At 42.0% G+C, this 20,513-nt stretch overlaps 1 protein-coding gene and 1 non-coding gene across 3 annotated transcripts in view; one reads left to right on the forward strand and one right to left on the reverse strand.

Annotated features, from left to right (window-relative positions):
- Positions 1-466: 466 nt before the first annotated feature.
- Positions 467-539, reverse strand: TRNAG-GCC (transfer RNA glycine (anticodon GCC)). Its single transcript has one exon. It is a non-coding gene; the product is annotated as a tRNA-Gly (tRNA).
- Positions 540-1,594: 1,055 nt separating this feature from the next.
- The window catches only part of EOGT (EGF domain specific O-linked N-acetylglucosamine transferase), a 29,772-nt gene continuing 10,853 nt past the window's right edge, over positions 1,595-20,513 (forward strand). The window contains exons 1-10 of one of the 2 annotated variants that reach the window (XM_065885251.1): positions 1,595-1,804; positions 3,201-3,301; positions 3,907-4,015; positions 6,053-6,147; positions 6,506-6,610; positions 10,837-10,943; positions 13,800-13,903; positions 19,331-19,423; positions 19,768-19,839; positions 19,986-20,072. In XM_065885251.1, the coding sequence (XP_065741323.1) occupies positions 1,595-1,804; positions 3,201-3,301; positions 3,907-4,015; positions 6,053-6,147; positions 6,506-6,610; positions 10,837-10,943; positions 13,800-13,903; positions 19,331-19,423; positions 19,768-19,839; positions 19,986-20,072 (1,083 nt within the window). The remainder of the gene's footprint in view (positions 1,805-3,200; positions 3,302-3,906; positions 4,016-6,052; positions 6,148-6,505; positions 6,611-10,836; positions 10,944-13,799; positions 13,904-19,330; positions 19,424-19,767; positions 19,840-19,985; positions 20,073-20,513) is intronic. The other variant, XM_065885252.1, reaches the window with a different exon arrangement.

Raw genomic sequence — 20,513 nt, forward strand, 5'->3', positions numbered from 1 at the left:
CATCGCCCATAGTCAGTGAAGACTGATTTTGAACGCTGGGTTTTCCAGTGTGCTCCAGTGACAGCAGACCCTGCTGGGGAGCTGCTCATGTGTACCAGGGCTCTATCATCTGGTGGGAAGACCACTTAAAAAAAAATAGAGCAAAGAAACCACTAAAGTGAACCCAAAATGGCGCGATTATTATCTGTGAAATATAAGTGAAATCTGCTCTAAGAGATTTAATCCTTCTAGGGTGAGTTAGAAATGCAGTAAGGGCCGTGACCATCATCTCTTTTCACAATACTAAGGCGGGGCAGGGAGAGTTTAAGGGCACAGCCCTGAGGCAGACTAAGAAAACTCACTCCTGGAGTTTTCTTAGTTTTAGTCTTAGTTGTTAATAACGTAGATGTTATTATTATTATTTTTAATATTTATTTATTTATTTATTGGGCTGTGCTGGGTCTTAGTCGCAGCATGTGAGATCTAGTTCCGTGACCAGGGATCGAACCTGGGCCCCCTGCATTGGCAGCACAGAGTCTTAGCCACTGGACCACCAGGGAAGTCCCCATAGATGCTATTATACCCCCTAGAATGTAAGCTCCACGAGCGCTGAGGAGTTTAGTTTTCAACTGTACGTTCCTTGCTGCATCCTGGTACTTAGAAAAGTAGCATATTTTCACATACTGCAGGGATTGTTAGTTTTTATTCAGCAGGTACACACTTGCTTGGAACCATTGTACTTCCTTTCTTCTCTCTTCCTGGCATGTTTTCACTGCTCATCTGGCAGGTCTGAGCTCAAACGTTACTTAGCAACCCCACCCCATCCCATGTAGCTTTAAACATTTATTTAATAAACACTTAACGTAGCATTTAACATGCCAGGCACATCTAGACACGTTACCAATATTTAACTCACAACAGCCCTATGGGGAAGGGTTATTCTGATTTCCATTTTACAGATGGAAATGCTGAGACACAGAAAGATTAAATAACTTGCTCAAGGTCAAACAGTTTAGGCTGCAGCCACACTCAAACCTCAGTGGCCTAGCTTCAAAGTCTATATGCTTAACCAGCGTACTGGGTTGTGTATCACGTTACCTTACTTACTCAGACAGGGTCCTATCAAGGTCCTCCTCCCATCTTTGTAAATAAAGTTTTATTAGAACACAGCCCCCTTTCCTCTAGCGTAGCTATGGCTGCTTTCCTGATAAAGGCCCTGTTGAGGAGTTGTCTCAAACACTGCCTGGCCTGCAAAGCCAAAAATATTTACTACCTGGCCCTTTCCAGGAAAAGTTTGCCAGCCCTCGGTTTATTTGATTCACAGCCTTTGTCATCATCTGCCGTTATTTATTTGATTGTTTATGTCTACTCCACTAGCTTGTAAGCTCCGTGAGAGCAGGGGTCCTTCCTGCTTTGTTCACCTCTGTATACCTAGCTCCCAACACGGTGCCTGGCAAATGACAAGTGCACAATCAATATTTGTAGACTAAAGGAACATTATTCAGTGAAATAGCGAAGTTCACTGTAACTGTGCTTAGCCCTTGAGCCTTTGGCTTTGAAAGGGTATGTCTTAATGAGGATGTTGTCAATTCGACCTTTAGGTTTGGAGGTTGCTATGTTCATGCTGCTTGTCTTTGGAGCATTGCTTCATGAAGTTCCCCTGAGTGGCCAAGACGAGGTTCCTCCCCAGGCTGATGGCATTCTGGGTGCCCCTCTGTTCAACTATGCCAGCCTCCGCCTGCCGGAAGAGCATATTCCCTTCTTTTTGCACAATAATAGGCATATTGCCATGGTCTGTAAGAAAGACTCGCATTGTCCTTATAAGGTAAATACTATTCTCTCCTTGTATATTTTTAAAAGGAAGCAATTTAGGCTGGTTCACTAGTTCCTCGTTGTAACTTGAACCTGAAAGTAGACTTCAGTCTCTTGGTTGTAAGTGTGGGTCAATCAGTGTCTGTATTTCATCTAATGCTTCTTAGTGACTCAACTTTGCTAAGAATTATGTCCCACTCACAAAGGTGAGATTTTAAATCTAAATCACTAGTGAAATATATAGACAGCCTATACTATTTGTATACTCTGTAAATGAAGTGAATTAGATTTGATGCAGAAAAGAATATCTAGTTAAAAGTAACTGGAGAATTTCACACCTCTCCTTAATCTGCACTTCAGAGGATCTCTCAGCACTTCATTTTGGTAATAACACCTCCACCTCTGTCTCCAAATAATGAAGACTATTACTGCAGCCTTCCTTCTGTTTTAGTTGTTGGAAAGGTTTCAGATTGGAGCCCGTTCAGACATCTCAGAGGCCTCAGAGATCAAAGCAGGGCATTGTGAGCCATTTCCTTTCCCATGGTGCTGGCACAGGAAGCATGCGGAGAGGCAGGGCTGGGAATCAGATCAGGACTGCTCCTGGGGCCTCGCAGAACAGCATCCTAAGCTTCCTGGCCGGCAGCAGCTGCTGTATCCCGCAAGGGCTGCAGAGCTGTGACATCTTCCGGGATCTCTGCTGATCTCGATTGATGAGTAAAGCTGCTGATCCCTTCGGTTTAGTTGTGATTCTTCTGGTGAAAGAAATTCCAATTTTTGTGACTCTCTAGGGACTGATTTTAGGATCAGTTTCCTCACTGATTTCATTAAGCTACTTCAAGAAACTCCAATTCAGGGGAGGAGGTTAGGGGAGGGATGGAGTGGGAGGTTGCGGTCAGCAGATGTAAGCTTTTATATATAGAATGGATACATAAGGTCTTACTGTAGAGCAGAGAACCATATTCAGTATCCTATGGTAAATCATGATGGAAAATAATAAATAAAAAAAAGGTTGTGGGTATATATATATATATATATATATGTATAATTGAATCACTTTGCTGTATGGCGGTAATTAATACAACACTGTAAATCAACTATATTTCATTTAAAAATTAATAAGTTTAAAAAATGGCAGTTCAAATGATCTGTGGTAGTCTAGCTAAAACCCAGATTTTTGGTGGGAGGACAGGCCTGGTGGGGGAGGGGTTGGTGATTAAGGATAATTGTTGTTAAGAAACTTGAGACTGCTTTTTTTAGAATTTACATATTTCTATTACATGAATAAGTATTATAAAACATGAAGGTGAAAGTTATATAAAAATTTGTTTTCTTCATGGAAAAAAATCTGAGTCCTCTCTAAATGTCAGAAGAAGGTAGACAAGTCTAAACATATACCTCTTATGTTCCAGAAACACTTAGAAAATTTAAAGTACTGCTGGGGTTATGAGAAGTCCTGCAGACCAGAGTTCAGGTTTAGTTACCCTGTTTGCACCTACGTGGATATGGGATGGTAAGTTTCCGGATGGAATACCTCTTCCCCTGTACTTTGTCTACTTTCTCTGCAGTGTATGCTGAGGCTCCAATCCCCAGCTAGACTCTTTTGGTATTAGATAGTAATTCCTTTAGATATTAATTTGCTTACACAGTCATGAGTTCAACTTGACTGTCTCCCACTGGGACAGGAATAGCTCTCATTTCCTCTGCCAGAGAGAGAAAACAGTATGGATCACAGAAAATATTTTCCCCCAGCATATGCTAAGAAGATAAATGGATGGTTTCTCTTGGTTCTGGAGAAGAGAGTTAAGTATAATCAGTATTTCCAACACACGCAAGGTTCACGGGGTAAAGAAAATACAGTAATTAACAGTTCATTGTCTTCAGTTCCAGATGATCCTAACTTCATACCTTTCCATTTTGTATTTTTATTATAAGGGAGTAAGTCTATAAATAACTTATTTTGCTTACATCATGTGGTGAGGGATAGATTTTTAAATTATGATAGTTTACTTAAAAAAAATAATGACTGACTTCTAGCAATTTAACACTTAGAAAGAAAATTTAAGGTCCAGGAAAAGTAAAAAGATGAATATCACAGAATTTTTTGTTTTCTAACAGGACGGACACTCTTGAATCAGCCCAGGAAATATTCTGGAAGCAAGCTGACTTTGGGTATTCTGGAGAGCGGCTGGAGGAACTCCATGTGCTCTGCCAGCCGAAGGGAATGGTGGGTGTTTAACCCCTTCATAAACGAGTGTGTTTATTCAGAAACACCCGTAGTATGTATTTATTCATTTGTTAATTGGAGCATACTTGATGTACAATATTATATAAGTTACAGATATACAATATAGTGATTCACATTCACACTTTTTTTTTTTTTTTTGCGGTACGCGGGCCTCTCACTGTCGTGGCCTCTCCCGTTGCGAAGCACAGGCTCCGGACGCGCAGGCTCAGCGGCCATGGCTCACGGGCCCAGCCGCTCCGCGGCATGTGGGATCTTCCCGGACCGGGGCACGAACCCGTGTCCCCTGCATCGGCAGGCGGACTCTCAACCACTGTGCCACCAGGGAAGCCCACACAGTCACACTTTTAAAAGTTATATTCCATTTTTAGTTATTATAAAATATTGGCTATATTCCCTGTGTTGTACAAGGTATCCTTATAGCTTATTTTATACGTAATAATTTGTATCTCTTAATCCCCTACACTCATAGTGGTTAGATCATAATATAAAAACAAGATAGATGGCACTATGAAAGGAATCCCTCCCTCTCTGGTCCAGTGGCATCGGTAATACCTGCCCTGCGTATCTGCTATACTGTTTGTGAGAATCAAGCCAGCAAACATACAGAAAAGCGTTTTGCAAGCTGCAAAGTGCTAATAAACACAGCATGGTGAGGGTGTATTACGTGTCCCAAACTACTTGCAAGGGCATTTATAAAGATGTAATTTATCAACCTATCTTCTTTAGTATATGTTGGGGGGAATAATTCTAAACCCAGAAATATTTTAATTGCCTCAAACTATCTGATATGTTTGAAAGGAGGACATGGCTTCCAACTGCTTTCAAAACTGAATAGATGCTGTATAGTGCTTTTGGAGGGTGTCACGTGAAAGAACTTCAAGCGATTCTAGCAAGGTGGCTGAACCAGAAGATGGAGGCAAGGCATTAACCTGCACTGCTGAGGGGTGTCTTTAAGAGACGACGTTTTACACTTTGTTTGGAGTTTAGCTGTTCATGTGGAAAGGGCAGGGAAGGGCCCCATCTCCACCTCGCACACCTCTTCCAAGGCGGTGTGCAGAATGCTTTCCTCACCAAGATCTGCCTTGTTAGGTTTTGTGCTATGGGTATGACCCCTTACCAACTCGAGATTCCAAAACACCATTCAGGGACTTCCCTGGTGGCACAGTGGTTAAGAATCCGCCTGCCAATGCAGGGGACACGGGTTCAAACCCTGGTCCGGGAAGATCCCACATGCCACGGAGCAACTAAGCCCGTGCACCACAACTACGGAGCCTGCGCTGTAGAGCCCGCGAGCCACAACTACTGAAGTCCGTGCACCTAGAGCCCGTGCTCCGCAATGGAAGAGGCCACCTCAATGAGAAGCCTGCGCACTGCAATGAAGAGTAGCCCCTGCTCACCGCAACGAGAGAGAGCCTGCGCAGCAACGAAGACCCAATGCAGCCCAAAATAAAAATTAGTAAAAAAAAAACAAAAACAAACAAAAACTCCTTTACCTCAGTGAGTTAGAAAACATGGCTCTCACGCTGCCGTGGAGACAGAGACTCTCACAGGTTTTAAGGTTTGCAGAAAGTACCTCTAATTCAAATTGGCAAACTGCCTTTCCTGCCTTGCATTTTAATGACTCTGACGGGTGCATTCTTCCTTGTTTCCTTTGGCTGGTCTTTGGAAAATGCTTTTTCACATAGCTGTGGGGTTAGTGAGGGTTCTGAGTGCATTATTTTTTTTCCAGGAGGGTGAAATGAACCACAAATACAGCTGCTGACTCTCTAAAGTTTGAAGGTGATAGAACATTTAAGCGTGCATCGTAGTAACCTAAAAGTGTGCAAATTGGTAAAAGTATGCTTGGCCAGTGTCTGCCGGGGAAAACAAGTGGTCTTCGGGAAGCACTTTTCATCACATCGTGTGGTTGGAACCTGAAGGCAACATGCTGTCAGCATGATGTCAGACAAGTCCGGTCTGTCCTGGAATTGTTAATAATCGCAGTTATTTTTTTCTTATTTCTCAACCTTATTTCAGAATGACTCAAGTCTAGTGTGTTCCCGTTACCTTCAGTACTGCAGAGCGACCAATCTCTACCTTGATTTAAGAAACATCAAGAGAAACCACGACAGGTACTTCAGTGGGAGATGTTAAAATCTAAGGGAAATCCTGAAATATTTGCAGTTTCAGGATTTGCAAGCCTTGGATTTGCTTCCTAATAATATGGTGATGAGGTTGGGGAATGGGGGAGGGGATGAATGACCCACATTGGTCATAATGAGTTGATCATTATGAAACTGGGTGATGGGTACATTAGATTCCTTATACCATTTTGCTACTTTTGTGTATGTTTGAAATATTCTATTATAAAGAGTTAACTTCTAATGAAAAACTGATTTTGGAAATTGGCAAACCACTTTAGTTACAACCCACGTGTCAGAGTCATGAAAAAATTTTCCAAACTTAACTTAATTTTTTGTTGTACACCAGATTTAAGGAAGATTTTTTCCAGAGCGGGGAAATTGGAGGACACTGTAAACTTGACATACGTATGTTGATGTCTCAAGGCCAGCGCAAAAGCCCTTTGCAGTCTTGGTAAGATTTTTTTTTTTTGGAAAATATGTTTCTGAAATATTTGTCTTCTCAAATGGAAAATGTTACTCTATTACTCTATTTGTAGATAATTTGGCCTGAGCTTCTGGGGAGTGGTGGCTCCAGAGTGAATCATCAGTTGTATCCGAATTAAATATATATTTATAAAATATTCGGAAGTATGATATAGTACTTACTATTTGCTAATGAAAGAAAAAAGTTCAAAACTGAATTTTTTTAACTCATAATTTCTGCATGTGTTTTGGGGAACATTTTAAAAAAATATACATTTACTGAAGTACATACCAAGCATATAGAGAAATGTACAGTTTGGATTATGAAAAAGTGAACCCACTTGAGTAACTCTTGCCTGGGTCAAAATTAGACCATCATCCACCCAGGTTCCCTTCCAGACACAACCTCCATCCTCCTTTCCAAAGTTAAACACTACCCTGACTTTAAGCACCTTTGAGAAGCTTTTTGATTGGAGAACACATTTTGATTTAAAACATTTTGAATACTTAACTAGTTCTATCAAGAAATTTACCATCTTTAGATATTAAAGAATTAGGGTACTTTAAAAGCTTTTTATTTTAAGATAACTTGAGATTTGTAGACATTTAAAAATAGTTTAAAGATGGTACAAGAAGTTTAAAAAGGGGCTTCCCTGGTGGCGCAGTGGTTGAGAGTCCGCCTGCCGATGCAGGGGACACGGGTTTGTGCCCCAGTCCGGGAGGATCCCACATGCCGCGGAGCGGCTGGGCCCGTGAGCCATGGCCGCTGAGCCTGCGCGTCCGGAGCCTGTGCTCCGCAACGGGAGAGGCCACAACAGTGAGAGGCCCGCGCACCGCAAAAAACAAAAACAAGAAGTTTAAAAATAGTACAAGGAGTTTCCATTGTACCCTTACCCCAGCTTCCTCTAATGATAACATCTTACATAACCATAGCACAATGATGCAAACCAGGAAATTGACATTGGTACAATATTATTAACTAAACACATTTGGATTTCATCAATGCTTACATGCATTCTTTATTTTTTAGGGGGATGTATAGCTCTATAAAATTTGTATCATATGCTTAGGTACATGTAACCACTATTACAATCATGCTACAGAACTGTTCTGTCATCCTAGAAATTGTCATGCTCTCCTTTACCGTCACACAGGACACTCATATAATGTTCATTTTTTTCTTTTTATTGAGGTATTGTTGATGTACAATATTATGTAAGTTTCAGGTATGTAACATAGGGATTCACAGTTTTTAAAGGTTATGCTCCATTCATAGGTACTATAAAATATTGGCTGTATTCCCTCTGTTGTACAATATATCCTTGTAGCTTATTTATTTTATACCTAATTGTTTGAACCTCTTAGGCTGTATTCCCTCTGTTGTACAATATATCCTTGTAGCTTATTTATTTTATACCTAATTGTTTGAACCTCTTAGGCTGTATTCCCTCTGTTGTACAATATATCCTTGTAGCTTATTTATTTTATACCTAATTGTATGGACCTCTTAATCCCCTACCCCTGTCTTGCCCCTCCGCAATTCCCTCTCCCCATTGGTAACTGCTGCACCAGTTTACGTTCCCGGCAATGGTGTATGAGGGTTCCCTTTGCTCCAGATCCTTGCCAACATTTGTTATTTGTGTTTTTTTGGTGATAGCTATTCTGACAGGTGTGGTTTTGATTTGCATTTCCCTAATGATTAGCGATGTTGAGCATCTTTTCATGTGCCTGTTGGCTCTCTGCATGTCTTCTTTGGAAAAATGTCTACTCAGTTCTTTTGCCCATCTTTTAATGGAGTTGTTGGTTTTTTTGATGTTGAATTGTATGAGCTCTTTACATATTTTGGATATTAACCTCTTATCTATCGTATCATTTGCAAATATAGTCTCCCATTCTGTAGGTTGTCTTTTCATTTCGTCAACTGTTTCCTTTGCTTACAACTACTTTTAAGTTTACTTAGGTCCTGGGACTTCCCTGGTAGCCCAGTGGTTAAGACTCCATGCTTCCACTGCAGGGGATACGGGTTTGATTCCTGGTCAGGGAACTAAGTTCCCACATGCCGCACCACTTGGAGTGGCCAAAAAAAAAAAAAAAAGTTTACTTAGTTCCTATTTGTTTATTTTTGCTTTTATTTCCTTTGCTTTAGGAAACAGATCAAAAAAAATAATTGCTATGATTTATGTCAAAGAGAGTTCATTTTTGAGGTCAAACATTCATGCTAGGACTTCCCTGGTGGCGCAGTGGTTGGGAGTCCGCCTGCCGATGCAGGGGACACGGGTTCGTGCCCCGGTCCGGGAAGATCCCACATGCCGCGGAGCGGCTGGGCCCGTGAGCCATGGCCGCTGAGCCTGTGCGTCCGCAACGGGAGAGGCCACAACAGTGAGAGGCCTGTGTACTGCAAAAAACAAAACAAAAACATTCATGCAAAGTAAGCCATTCAGGATAACAGTCGATCATTATACCCTCTGCAAAGCAGGATCTTACTTGACTTAACAGACTTTTGCAGAAAACGGGAGTTCCTGTTTTCTCATGGGCGTTTTGATTCCTAGCACACTTTGATATCTGAGATCCAAAATAAATGTTTGATATTTGCTTCCCGCTACCTTTTGATATCATGATAGCTCCCTAGGGTGTATTTGTATTCGTTATTGCTGTATAATAAATTACTCAGATATTTAGCAGCTTAAAACGATAAACATTTATTATCTCACGAAGTTTCTGATAGCCAGGATTTGGAGGCAGCTTAGCTGGGTGGCTCTGGCCAGGGTCTCCGAGGAGGCTGCAGTCAAGCTCTTGACCAGGGCTGTGACCCTCTCTAGGCTCCGCTGGGCCTGCAGAATCTGCTTCCTAAGCTCGCATGTCATCTGTGGGTTTTCTTGTCTGGCTGTTGGCCAGAGGTGTCATTTCTTTACCATATGCACCTCTCCGTAGGGCTACTGACAGCATGGCAGCCAGCTTCCCCAAGAGCATGTTGTCTGAGAAAGAGAGAGAGCGAGAGGGAAAAAGAGAGAGAGAGAGAGAGAGCACAAGCATGTCCCAAGATGGAGGCCTCGATCTTTGTATATCCTAATCTAGGAAGTGACCACCATCACTTCTGCCATATTCTGCTCATTAGAAGTGAATCACTAGGGCTGCCCTGATGGCGCAGTGGTTAAGAATCCACCTGCCAATACAGGGGACATGGGTTCAAGCCCTGGTCTGGGAAGATGCCACATGCCGCGGAGCAACTAAGCCCGTGCGCCGCAACTACTGAGCCTGCGCTCTAGAGTTCGCGAGCCACAACTACTGAGCCTACGAGCCACGACTACTGAAGCCCGCGCGCCTAGAGCCTGTGCTCTGCAACAAGAGGAGCCGCCACATGAGAAGTCTGTGCACCGCAACAGAGAGTAGCCCCCACTCGCCACAACTAGAGAAAGCCCGTGAGCAGCAGCAACAAAGACCCAGTGCAGCCAAAAATAAATAAATTAAAAAAAAAAAAAGAAGTGAATCACTAAGTCCAACTCACCCGCCAGGGGAGGATATTCATCTCTACCTCCTGAAGGAAGAAGTATCACAGAATTTGTGGACCTGATTTTGAAGCCACTACAATAAATATTTCAGCATTATGTGTGTTTTAAAAGGCTCTATTTGATATTGGTCTTACCTCAGACATGGTCTCAAAGATGGAAGAGTTACAGCAATCTTTAGGTTAACTTGTGATTGTCTTCTTTTGTATGAAAGAAAATTGTACCAAGTGGCTTCCAAAGTTGTTTTCCGAGAAACAGACTTTCCTTTCCTCTGGGAAGCACAGCAGTCTGCTGTTTTTCCTAGGCACTTGGTAATTCTAGGAATGCCATGTTTCTCAGAATCCAAGAAAGTTCTCTGGGTCAGTGTTACTTCTGAGCCTCGTCAGACTGCAAGAAACCTTTTTAAATCTTCCCACTTTACTGGTAGAGTTTTTTGGTCAACTCTAGGTGTAAATGTTTTCTTTGTCAGCAAAGTTCCCGGTTGGTCTTGCACATTAGGCTGAAATTTAAAATCGTTTTTGCTTTTAGTCTCAACATTAAGATTGATATCAAGTTGCATAAATGTTAGTAAGCTTGAGAATTCCACATGTCTTTATAAGAGTGTTTTCTAGAAATAAAATCTGCTTAATGAAAAGATCCTAAGTTACAAGGTTTCAGTAGGAAGTCCAGGAGGATCCCTTTGAAAGTATCTCTTGATTCTTAATTCCAGGTTTGCTGAGCTACAAAGCTATACGCAGCTCAACTTCAGACCAGTAGAAGATGCTAAGTGTGACATTGTTATTGAGAAACCAACCTACTTCATGAAATTAGATGCAGGTGAGAAGTTAATTTGTCTGTTATGTATTTATTGGTTAATGTGGTTTTGTTCCTTTTTTTGATATATATATTCCTATAATTTGGGGGCAAGCAATGTGACATTAAACAATAGATTTGCTTTTTGCTTTCTTCTTGTGAAGAAGTGAACTAATTTGAACTTCCCACTGTTTTATATTTTTGGCATGCTAGAAGAAACTTTCACATTGATATCAAATGACTCAATGAAAATCAAAAGATGAGAGGAGAAAGACTGGGTACCCCTTTTGTAACTACATTTACCTCATGTGGTTTCTTTAATCGCTCGATTTAGCTGGTGCTTCAGTAGAACTCTTTAAAAATTAAAAGCCATGTATATAGTGCAGGTGGGAAAGGAAGGCCCATGACCTCTTCTGGCAAACTTTCTGGTATCATCTCCATGACTAAAGTTAACTTAAAATTCTTTTGGAAGTTAGCTCTGCCATATATTCTTTTTTTTTTGTGTGTGGTATGCGGGCATCTCACTGTTGTGGCCTCTCCCGTTGCGGAGCACAGGCTCCAGATGCGCAGGCTCAGCGGCCATGGCTCACGGGCCCAGCCGCTCTGCGGCATGCGGGATCTTCCCGGACCGGGGCACGAACCCGTGTCCCCTGCGTCAGCAGGCGGACTCTCAACCACTGCGCCACCAGGGAAGCCCTGCCATATATTCTTGAAAAAAAAAGTTAAAATTATTTTCCTACTTAAGTTTATAGCTTCTCATTCTCCACATGCAAGCCCAGCTTATGCTCTGTGAACTCATTGCCCTCAAGGGGAGCAACACAAATCGTACTCCGTTATCTCTCTCATTACAAGAGATGGAGGTTTCTATGCCACACCGCATCCAAATTCATGAGAGGCTGGGCTCAAGGTGAAATACAGAGAGCCGCCTGTCACAAATATTTCAGAATTCCTCTAATTTATTGATCATATTTTTAATGTGCTCTGCCTTCTGAAGTCCTAAGTGATATATTCCAAAGTATGAGGTTCAGAAATCAGACAAGTTTAGGTTTTGGAAATGAGAGCAGGTAAAACTGCTGTGTTCAAGGTCCTGACTCATTTTTAAAATATGCAGATTAAAATGGGGCAAAGAAAACACTGATCTGCCTGAAAATGGGTTGAACATGTGCGAACAGTTAAATTTATGTAGCTACTTATGCAATAAAGGATGTAAAGTGGGAACAATAGGCCAGGGTAGACATGTGTCATTTCTTTCCTATATTCATAACTCTGCCTTTTTCTTCTGCCTTATGCTGTCATGCAGTGTTGCTTTTCACATTAACTCTTACCTTGAGAGAATGAGTATTCCGCAGAACAAGACTCGTTTGGGGCCCATTTCTTGAGGACAGAGCCTGTGTTTTCTCCCTCTTTTATAAATCCTCCTGCTACCAAGTGCTATCTTGTGCATTCAGCATCCTTCAATAAATGTTATAAACTTGCTGAACGATTCATGAGACAGCTAAAGTGTGCTGTGTGCTAACCTGGGAAAAGGGGATGGGTCGCCGTAGAACTTTCTTTTTCTTATTTATTTGAAAATATGTCTTTGGCAAGATTTTTCTGGGTGAAAGAGAAAAGTCCCTCTAAACATTCATCTAAGATACCAGTCTACAAAGAATGGAGTATTATTTTCCTTTTTCTTGTCCTTGTTGAGATATAATTGACATCCAGCACTTTATACGTTAAAGGTGTGTAGTATAATGACCTGACTTTCATAAATGGAGTCCTTTTTACTCTTATTTTCTGGCACACAACGTTATTATTCGCTCTAGGCATGAAGTCAGAATATTTTATGATTTCTGCTTTTGAGAGTCACTGTTTTTCTTTTAATCAACATTTTCCCTTCTTTAAAGTGCATATTTTAAATGTTAGTTCTTGGAATTTTATCCCATTTAGATTTGTACATTTCCAGGTTGAATACTGGGTCCTCCATACCTAAGTGGAGAGGGAAAGAGAAAGGGGAGAGAGAGAGGGCGGAAGACAGAGAGAGAGAGAGAGAGAGAGAAAGAGAGAGAGAGAGATTGAGAAAATGTTCAGTTTCTTATGAATGCTGGACTTAGGAACTTAAAAATAGCATCACTGCCCTCTCCCTTCCTCTGACCCAGCAGGATCCAGCTGGTCTTCACTAAGTTTTCACTTTGTGCCAGGCGCTGGGCTGGGTACTTTAGGTACATTACCTAAAAGCTGGCACCTAAGTATATTGATTTCCTATTTCTGGTAGGAAAGCTCAAGCTTTGGAATTTACAAACTTGCCTGAGTACTTGCTCATAATTCGACTCAGTTCTTCTGACTCCAGAGTTTATGCTCTTTTAATTAGGACCTGAGACATTCGGCTCTTTTCAATGATAGTTTGTTAATGTTTTCCCGAGAAGCAATATAAGTAGTGATTAAATAGGAGAAAAAGAGACAGGAATGAAAAATACCAAAACGTTAATAGTGCCATCGTTGTCAATACTTCCATGATGACCAGGTGTCAATTGATTTAAAAACAATAAATGATCATAAACATAGTGATTAATCTTCACGGTTCTATAGTTCTACCCCATATTGAGTTAAATAGGCTTCTGTTGTTTTTTCTGGGAACGTAATGATCATTTGTTTCTTAGCGTATATGGGAAACTTTATTCCTAATTTCCAATTTGAAAGTGAATTTTTGAACACAGTCAGTCTGTCAACTGAGAACTTCCTGTGTACTGATCATTTTAGGTTCGGAAAAAGTCTTAATTTTCCCCCCACCGGTTCCAGCTACAAGTCTATCATACTATAAGTAGATGGGGTAGAATAAAAATTGTGTACTCATTTGTTCTTTGGGGTTAATTAACATGGATTTCTTTTTCCCAATCCTAGGTGTTAACATGTATCACCACTTCTGTGATTTCATCAATCTTTATATTACTCAGCACATTAATAATTCCTTCAGCACTGATGTGCACGTTGTGATGTGGGACACAGTAAGTAAAAACAGGCTCCCTGCTTCAGCGCTGTCTTTGCCTTGCTTAATACCTGTGTGACTCTGATCTTGTGTAGTGGAATTTTCTAAGACACACACATTTACATATACTCACGTACAGGCATACATCCATGCGTGCGCAGTTGTGTGTGAACGCCTCTGTGTGGCTGAATTTACATGTAGGTATAATATATGGGCAGATTCAGGTGTATGCATATACCTTTATTCCTGGAATTTTAGAATGAGGTTGTAGAAGATTTCTTTCCCCCTTTGGGCAGGCGGAGCTCAAGTTTCCTCTGAGATGGGCATAAATGACTGTCATTCACTTAACCTCCGTGACTCCCCACATGACTCATGAGAGGAGAGCTTGCCTCTGTTTACAGTTTGGCCTCTTGTAATTACCATCCGTTTTGCTTCATTGCAGCTTCCTTGTTAGTTCCTGCTTTATGCCAGGTTGTGCCATGTGTATCTGCACATAGATACACATGTTGAATCCCACCTGCTGTGGGCTTATTTGTTTTTAGCGCAGTCTTTCCTTCCTTCCTCTCTCTCTTTGCCTGCCTTTCCCCTGCTTTTCCCTAGAGCTGGCCCCTCCACCGTCCCAGGTAGCCCCAGGGAGCTGCCCCAGTGCCCTCACAGGGGTTACTGCAGTGTCGTTCTGAGGCTGAAGCGCACCGTGTGCGAACAGTCACAATGCCTGGTCCACAGCACATGGGCTCTGAGTGTGAACCATGACAGCGACAGTGGGCAGGAGAACACGTGGTGTATAGTGTACACGAAAAAGGCTGCCTAACCTGGGCAGTGAGAACACCCACGGAGAACTCACCTCAGGGTCAGCCAGACATTCCAACACCCAGGGCGCTTATAGGCCCCCTTCTTGTCCTGAGTCTGTTCGGAAGGCTAGTGCAGGGGAACCATGGCTTGCTGGCAGGGCAGCATCAGACATTGCTTCCGGGGAGTCCTAGCAGCCCACATAGCACAGTTCAGATGCAAGGAGACGGGATCCACCTGGGGCAGGTATAGATCCCATGGGGGCCAATATCTTCTGGAACAACTGCGTTGGCCAAGCCCCCAGGATCCTGAGAGACACAACCAGTTACAGGAGTCCTTGTACTCTTTCCCAGTCCACATGCAGTGGACCCATCGGGGGTCTTTTATAATTATAAACAGTGCTACCTAGAGCATAGGGGAGACGCACTGTCTTGTCTCCAGAGAGCAGAGCTAGAGCATCAACTGAACGCCAGGTTCTTGTGCAGAAGGGCAACTGATTTTGCTAATGCTCGTTTTGCTGGTAGGAGGCTGGTAGCAGAGCTGTGTGGAGAGGTTTTCATGACCATGGCTCCCTAGGCCTGTAGTAGTTTGACTTCATGTCTGATTGATGGGAATGGGTTCTGATATTCCTGACATGCTAACGCTCCCTTTTAGTCTCCTTCTTTGTACGGATTTGCGTTTCCCTCTTGTGTTCCAGTTTTGCTGCCACCTCAGTTCCATTTCTTGGCAATGTTTCAGGGAGCAAAGGGATCAGGAGTTCCTTTCCTTTCCTCTTTTTGCGTAAGACTGTGGCTTCCAGGCCACGTTACCAGCTATGGGCAGCTCTCATTTAATGCGCACAACCCTCCGTGGACGAGGGTTTTTGTTCCTTTGTTTTACAGATGAGGAAGCTGAGTGGCAGGCCGTGTCTCTAGGATGACACAGTCAGCCAGGGGTTGAGACAAGGGTGCCCGTCCAGGCAGTCTGCCCCCAGACCTGTGCCCTGCAGCCACAGTGCTGTATCGCCTCCCTGTCCTTCCCTGCAGAACTTGTTAAGTTGATGGAAAGTTTTCCAGAAGCTTCCTTGTATCTTGTTGCATGCTTTTCCGTGGCTTCCTCTAGTGGATTGAGTTAAACCGAGCCAGCTTCTACAAACTCCCCCTTCTTGGTGCCTGCTGGGGTGGAGTGAAGAGAACGCATGGCCACCACAGGGCTCCCTGGTTGCTCAGTGTACTGGGTGTGTGATGTTAGTGCAGCCTGACCTCGACTGCCCTGGATGTGCAGGATGCTTTTAGCCGAGCAGGTTGGCCTGCCTGGTGTGACCTCCCTCCTCTGCCCCTCTCTGTGCGTCCATTTTAAACCTGTTTTCTTGGTCAGAGAGGCCTTTGCTAGTTGCTCAGTCAGGGTCTCAGGACAGGCGAGGGCCAGTTTGTTCCAGAACTGAGGCCCACAGAATCCTGTAGGTTGGATGGGGATGGTGGTGAGGTGTTGTGTGGCCGCCGACTGGTTCTCTTTGTCTGGTGAGGCACTGAAGGAAGCAACCCTGCCTCCCGGAGGCTGACGGTGCTTCAAAACCCCCACGGTGGACGGTGTTGCCACAGAACCAGTCCTGAAGGCCTCGGACGAGCTGTGCGCCCAGGGGAAGAGCAGGGAGGTGGCAGTGGCCGCAGGTCAGACCCTAGTGACATTTTATGAACTGTCCCAAAAGGAAGCCTCTGAGGCCTCCCCCTCTCGTCCACAGAAAACTCAGCAGTCTGGCTGCCCTTCAGGCACGTGGCTTCCTCGGCGGGATTAGGCAGGGCCTCCACCCTCGAGCCATATGCAATGAGGGACACTCCTGCAGACGCATTTCTGGGCACAGCAGGCTTGCACACAAAGAACAGTAGTATAGCTTTATTATTGCCATTTTTAATTATGCAAGTAAGACCAGGTTATAATGAGTTCAAACAACACAGATGTATGTAAAGTTAAAAAAAAATTCTCCTTTGTCTTCTCCAATTCCATTTCCCTTGAAGGTAACTGCGGTTAACGTGTGAGAGTCCCTTGGGAGACTTTATTTTAATAAGTGTAAATATATCCTTTTACAACATTTAGGTAAGGATTTATATAAGGATATATATATACTATGTGAAATTTGTATAAGGATATGTTTATATCCTTATAGAAAATAAAATGTGTTCTCTTATGTTGGTAACTTAATATTATATGGTGGGCGTCTTTCCAAGTCAGCACATGTAGGATTATCATTTCTTTAGTGGTTGCATGCTATTCCATTTGCTGGATGTCATGGATGTTTGCTGGAAGCCTTAATGTGTGTATTTACCTCTGTCCCCACCCTGATCACATTTAATTTGTTTCCAGTTCTTTGCTCTTTACGGAAATGCTGTCCTGAACATCCTTTTCATATACATATGTCTTTACATAGTCATCCTAGCGTTTCTGCAGGGCAGATTCCTATAACTGGCATTTCTAAGTCATAGGCTGTTCAAGTTTGAGATGTACACAACAGGAAATTTTATGTCATCTTTAAGAATATCCAGATATTCTTCATTGTAAGACTGGGAAACCCCTCCTTCGCCTGTGGCAGATAATTTGAATTTCAGGGACTTCTAGAGAAGAAGCTTCTAGAGGTGGTTATTACTGAATACTACATGATTTCTCTGAAAAGGGACCAGTCAGGATTACTTTATTTTATTATTAAATTTTCCTTTCAAAGGTATCTTATTTTATCCCAAGTATTTTTTTCTCAGGAAACTGTCTAGAATCACTTCTTTTAATTGTCCTTTATTTATTATTGAACCAAAACTGGGATATTCAATTTTTGATGGTGTTGAGAAGGGCCTTTATTAGAACAGCACTGGAGAAACATCGAAGGAAAGAATTTTTATTTTTTATCACCACATCTAACAGTTCTCAATAACTTTGAAATAACTCTAATATGTGCAACATAAAATTTTCAAAATCTGAAAAAAAAGAATGCTGTAAAGGTAAAAAGACATGAACATAATGAATGCCATGTATAACCAACTGTAGACCTTGAATGTAACCGTACAATACGTATTTCTTACTTCTTTCGGCTGAATTTTTCCATCTAAGTTCTACCATTTCGAAATAAATGGACCTCCTTCCTTCAGCTGATGGAGCACGTAATTAATTTCTACTTTTCAGAAATGAAATGCGTTTGGTAAATGTGCCAGAAAAAACTGATTCTCATCGAAAGGCAACTGCCATGTAGAGGTTACAAGCATGGAGTCTGGAACCAAAGAGACTGGATTTAATCCCAGCCCTGTAAACGCAGCAGTTCTACAGTTGAGGCAAATTACTTAAACTTTGTCTCAGTTTCCTCATCTTTAAAATGGGGATAATGGTATTCCCTCGCTCATTAAGTTAGTGGGGTGGTTTAATGTGTTAATAATGTCAAGTTCTTAGAACAGTGCCTGAGATGTAGGAAGTATGCAGGATACTATTAATGTTATTATTATTGGGACTTCCCTGGTGGCACAGTGGTTAAGAATCCGCCTGCCAATGCAGGGGACACGGGTTCGAGCACTGGTCTGGGAAGATCCCACATGCCGTGGAACTACAAAGCCCCTGCGCCACAACTACTGAGCCCATGTGCCACAACTACTGAAGCCCGCGTGCCTAGAGCCCGTGATCCGCAACAAGAGAAGCCACCACAATGAGAAGCCCACACACCGCAACGAAGAGTAGCCCCTGCTTGCTGCAACTAGAGAAAGCCCATGTGCAGCAATGAAAACCCAACGCAGCCAATAAATAAATAAATAAATAAAATTTAAAAGTATATTAGTATTACTCGTTAATGTCAATGGGGAATTATGTTATTCATTAATCAATAGGGACATCATTTCCTAGAGTTACATTCATTATGTTTTTTTAAAAAATAAACTTACAAAGGGTCTAATCAGTTTTTTTTCTATTAATTAATTAATTTATTTCTGGCTGTGTTGGCTCTTCGTTTCTGTGCGAGGGCTTTGTCTAGTTGTGGCAAGCTGGGGCCACTCTTCATCACGGTGCGCGCGCCTCTCACTTATCGTGGCGTCTCTTGTTGCGGAGCACAGGCTCCAGACGCACAGGCTCAGTAGTTGTGGCTCACGGGCCTAGTTGCTCCGCAGCATGTGGGATCTTCCCAGACCAGGGCTCGAGCCCGTGTCCCCTGCATTGGCAGGCAGATTCTCAACCACTGCGCCACCAGGGAAGCCCCCATTATGTTTTTAATGTTAAAACTTTCAAGGCATTTTCTTGCTCTCAGATTTCTTTCCAAAAGTGTATTCTGTCTGCTCTGATGGGTTTTGCTCCCTGAGCATATCACAGGGTGTACAAAAGGTGGTGTACATATGTGTTGTGTGTATCTGTGATTTGGATAGAAAATTCACGGGGGAAAACCCCCCACAATGACTGCCATTTTAAGGACATGAGAATAAAAAGGGCTGGGATGGAAAGCTAAGATTATAATTGTGGTGATTATTTCTGATGATACTACATCAGATTAGGGACTTGCTCAGGCCCAAGATGAAAATCCATTTTTTTTCTATGGGTTTTATGAGCTTATTTCGGATTGCTGGTTCTTAATACTAAGAAGCTAATTCAGGTATTTTCTCACATTTTTGAAAAGCCAAGTTTAGCCAAATTCCCTAACTTACTTTGTTTCCATTTTCAGAGCTCCTACGGATATGGTGACCTGTTCTCCGATACATGGAAAGCATTTACTGATTATGATGTTATACATTTGAAAACTTATGATTCCAAAAGGGTACTGGAAACTTTACTGAAATGTCTGTAAATAACTGTCATTACAGATGACTCACTCATCAGATATTTAATCTGAGTTTCTATGAGCTATTACCATTGATTTCTAACTCAGTTTCATTTGTAATAACTAGAATCATCATGGTTATTAACCACGTAGCTTTTAAAACCTTTTGTTCATAGCTTTTTCAGGAATATGAATTTCAGTTGAGTGAAATAATTGGCTATGCAAAATATTTTGATGCAAAACAGAGATTAATTAAATTATTTTCTGTAATTATTCGTGCTGTTTTGGTGTGAAGGGTGCAAACTGTGTTCTCTTACCTTTTAAAATATCTTCATCCTTAGGTATGTTTTAAAGAAGCTATTTTTTCCTTACTCCCCCGGATGAGATACGGGCTGTTCTATAATACCCCTCTGGTAAGCATGTCATCTGTGGTTAACATTCCTATTCAGAGAATTTATTCTTCATGGATTTTAAGATAACACTTACATACAACTTGAGAACATCTTAAATAGTAATGCAGATATTATTCATTGTAATAGGAAATATTTTTTTATTTTAGATATCTGGCTGTCAAAATACCGGATTATTCCGGGCATTTTCTCAGCATGTACTACACAGACTGAACATCACACAAGAGGGTCCCAAGGTAATGACTACATTATGGGTTCTGAGGTGGTCTTGACTTTTCACCCCGAATAAAAATCAATACCAGCTTTGCAGAAAAAGGAGATCATCAGCAGACAGTGTTTTCTGGGTTGTTTTCTGACCTGGAGTGATTTGAAATCAGATGTCAACAACCGAGAAAATTTCGATAAACTAAAGATAGTGGAAGAATGTGTTTTTTTCTCTTTTTCTTTGCCTTTTCTTTTCCCTGTATCTCTCCATCCTTCCTCAAACCCCTACCCAGCCCACATAAACTCTGCCCCCAAATCCACCCAACCAACCAAAAAGAAGTAGTATGATGAACGGGTTTTGCCTTCTGTGGCTAAAGTGGATGCATTTTTATCCCCTGAGAGAACTGTGAAGAAATCAGGCTAAAAAAAAAAAAAGTTTCATAAAGGTGTCCTTATTGAGTTTCATCTCTCGG

This window comes from Phocoena phocoena, chromosome 10 (genome assembly GCF_963924675.1).
Source record: "Phocoena phocoena chromosome 10, mPhoPho1.1, whole genome shotgun sequence".
Taxonomy (NCBI): Eukaryota; Metazoa; Chordata; class Mammalia; order Artiodactyla; family Phocoenidae; genus Phocoena; species Phocoena phocoena.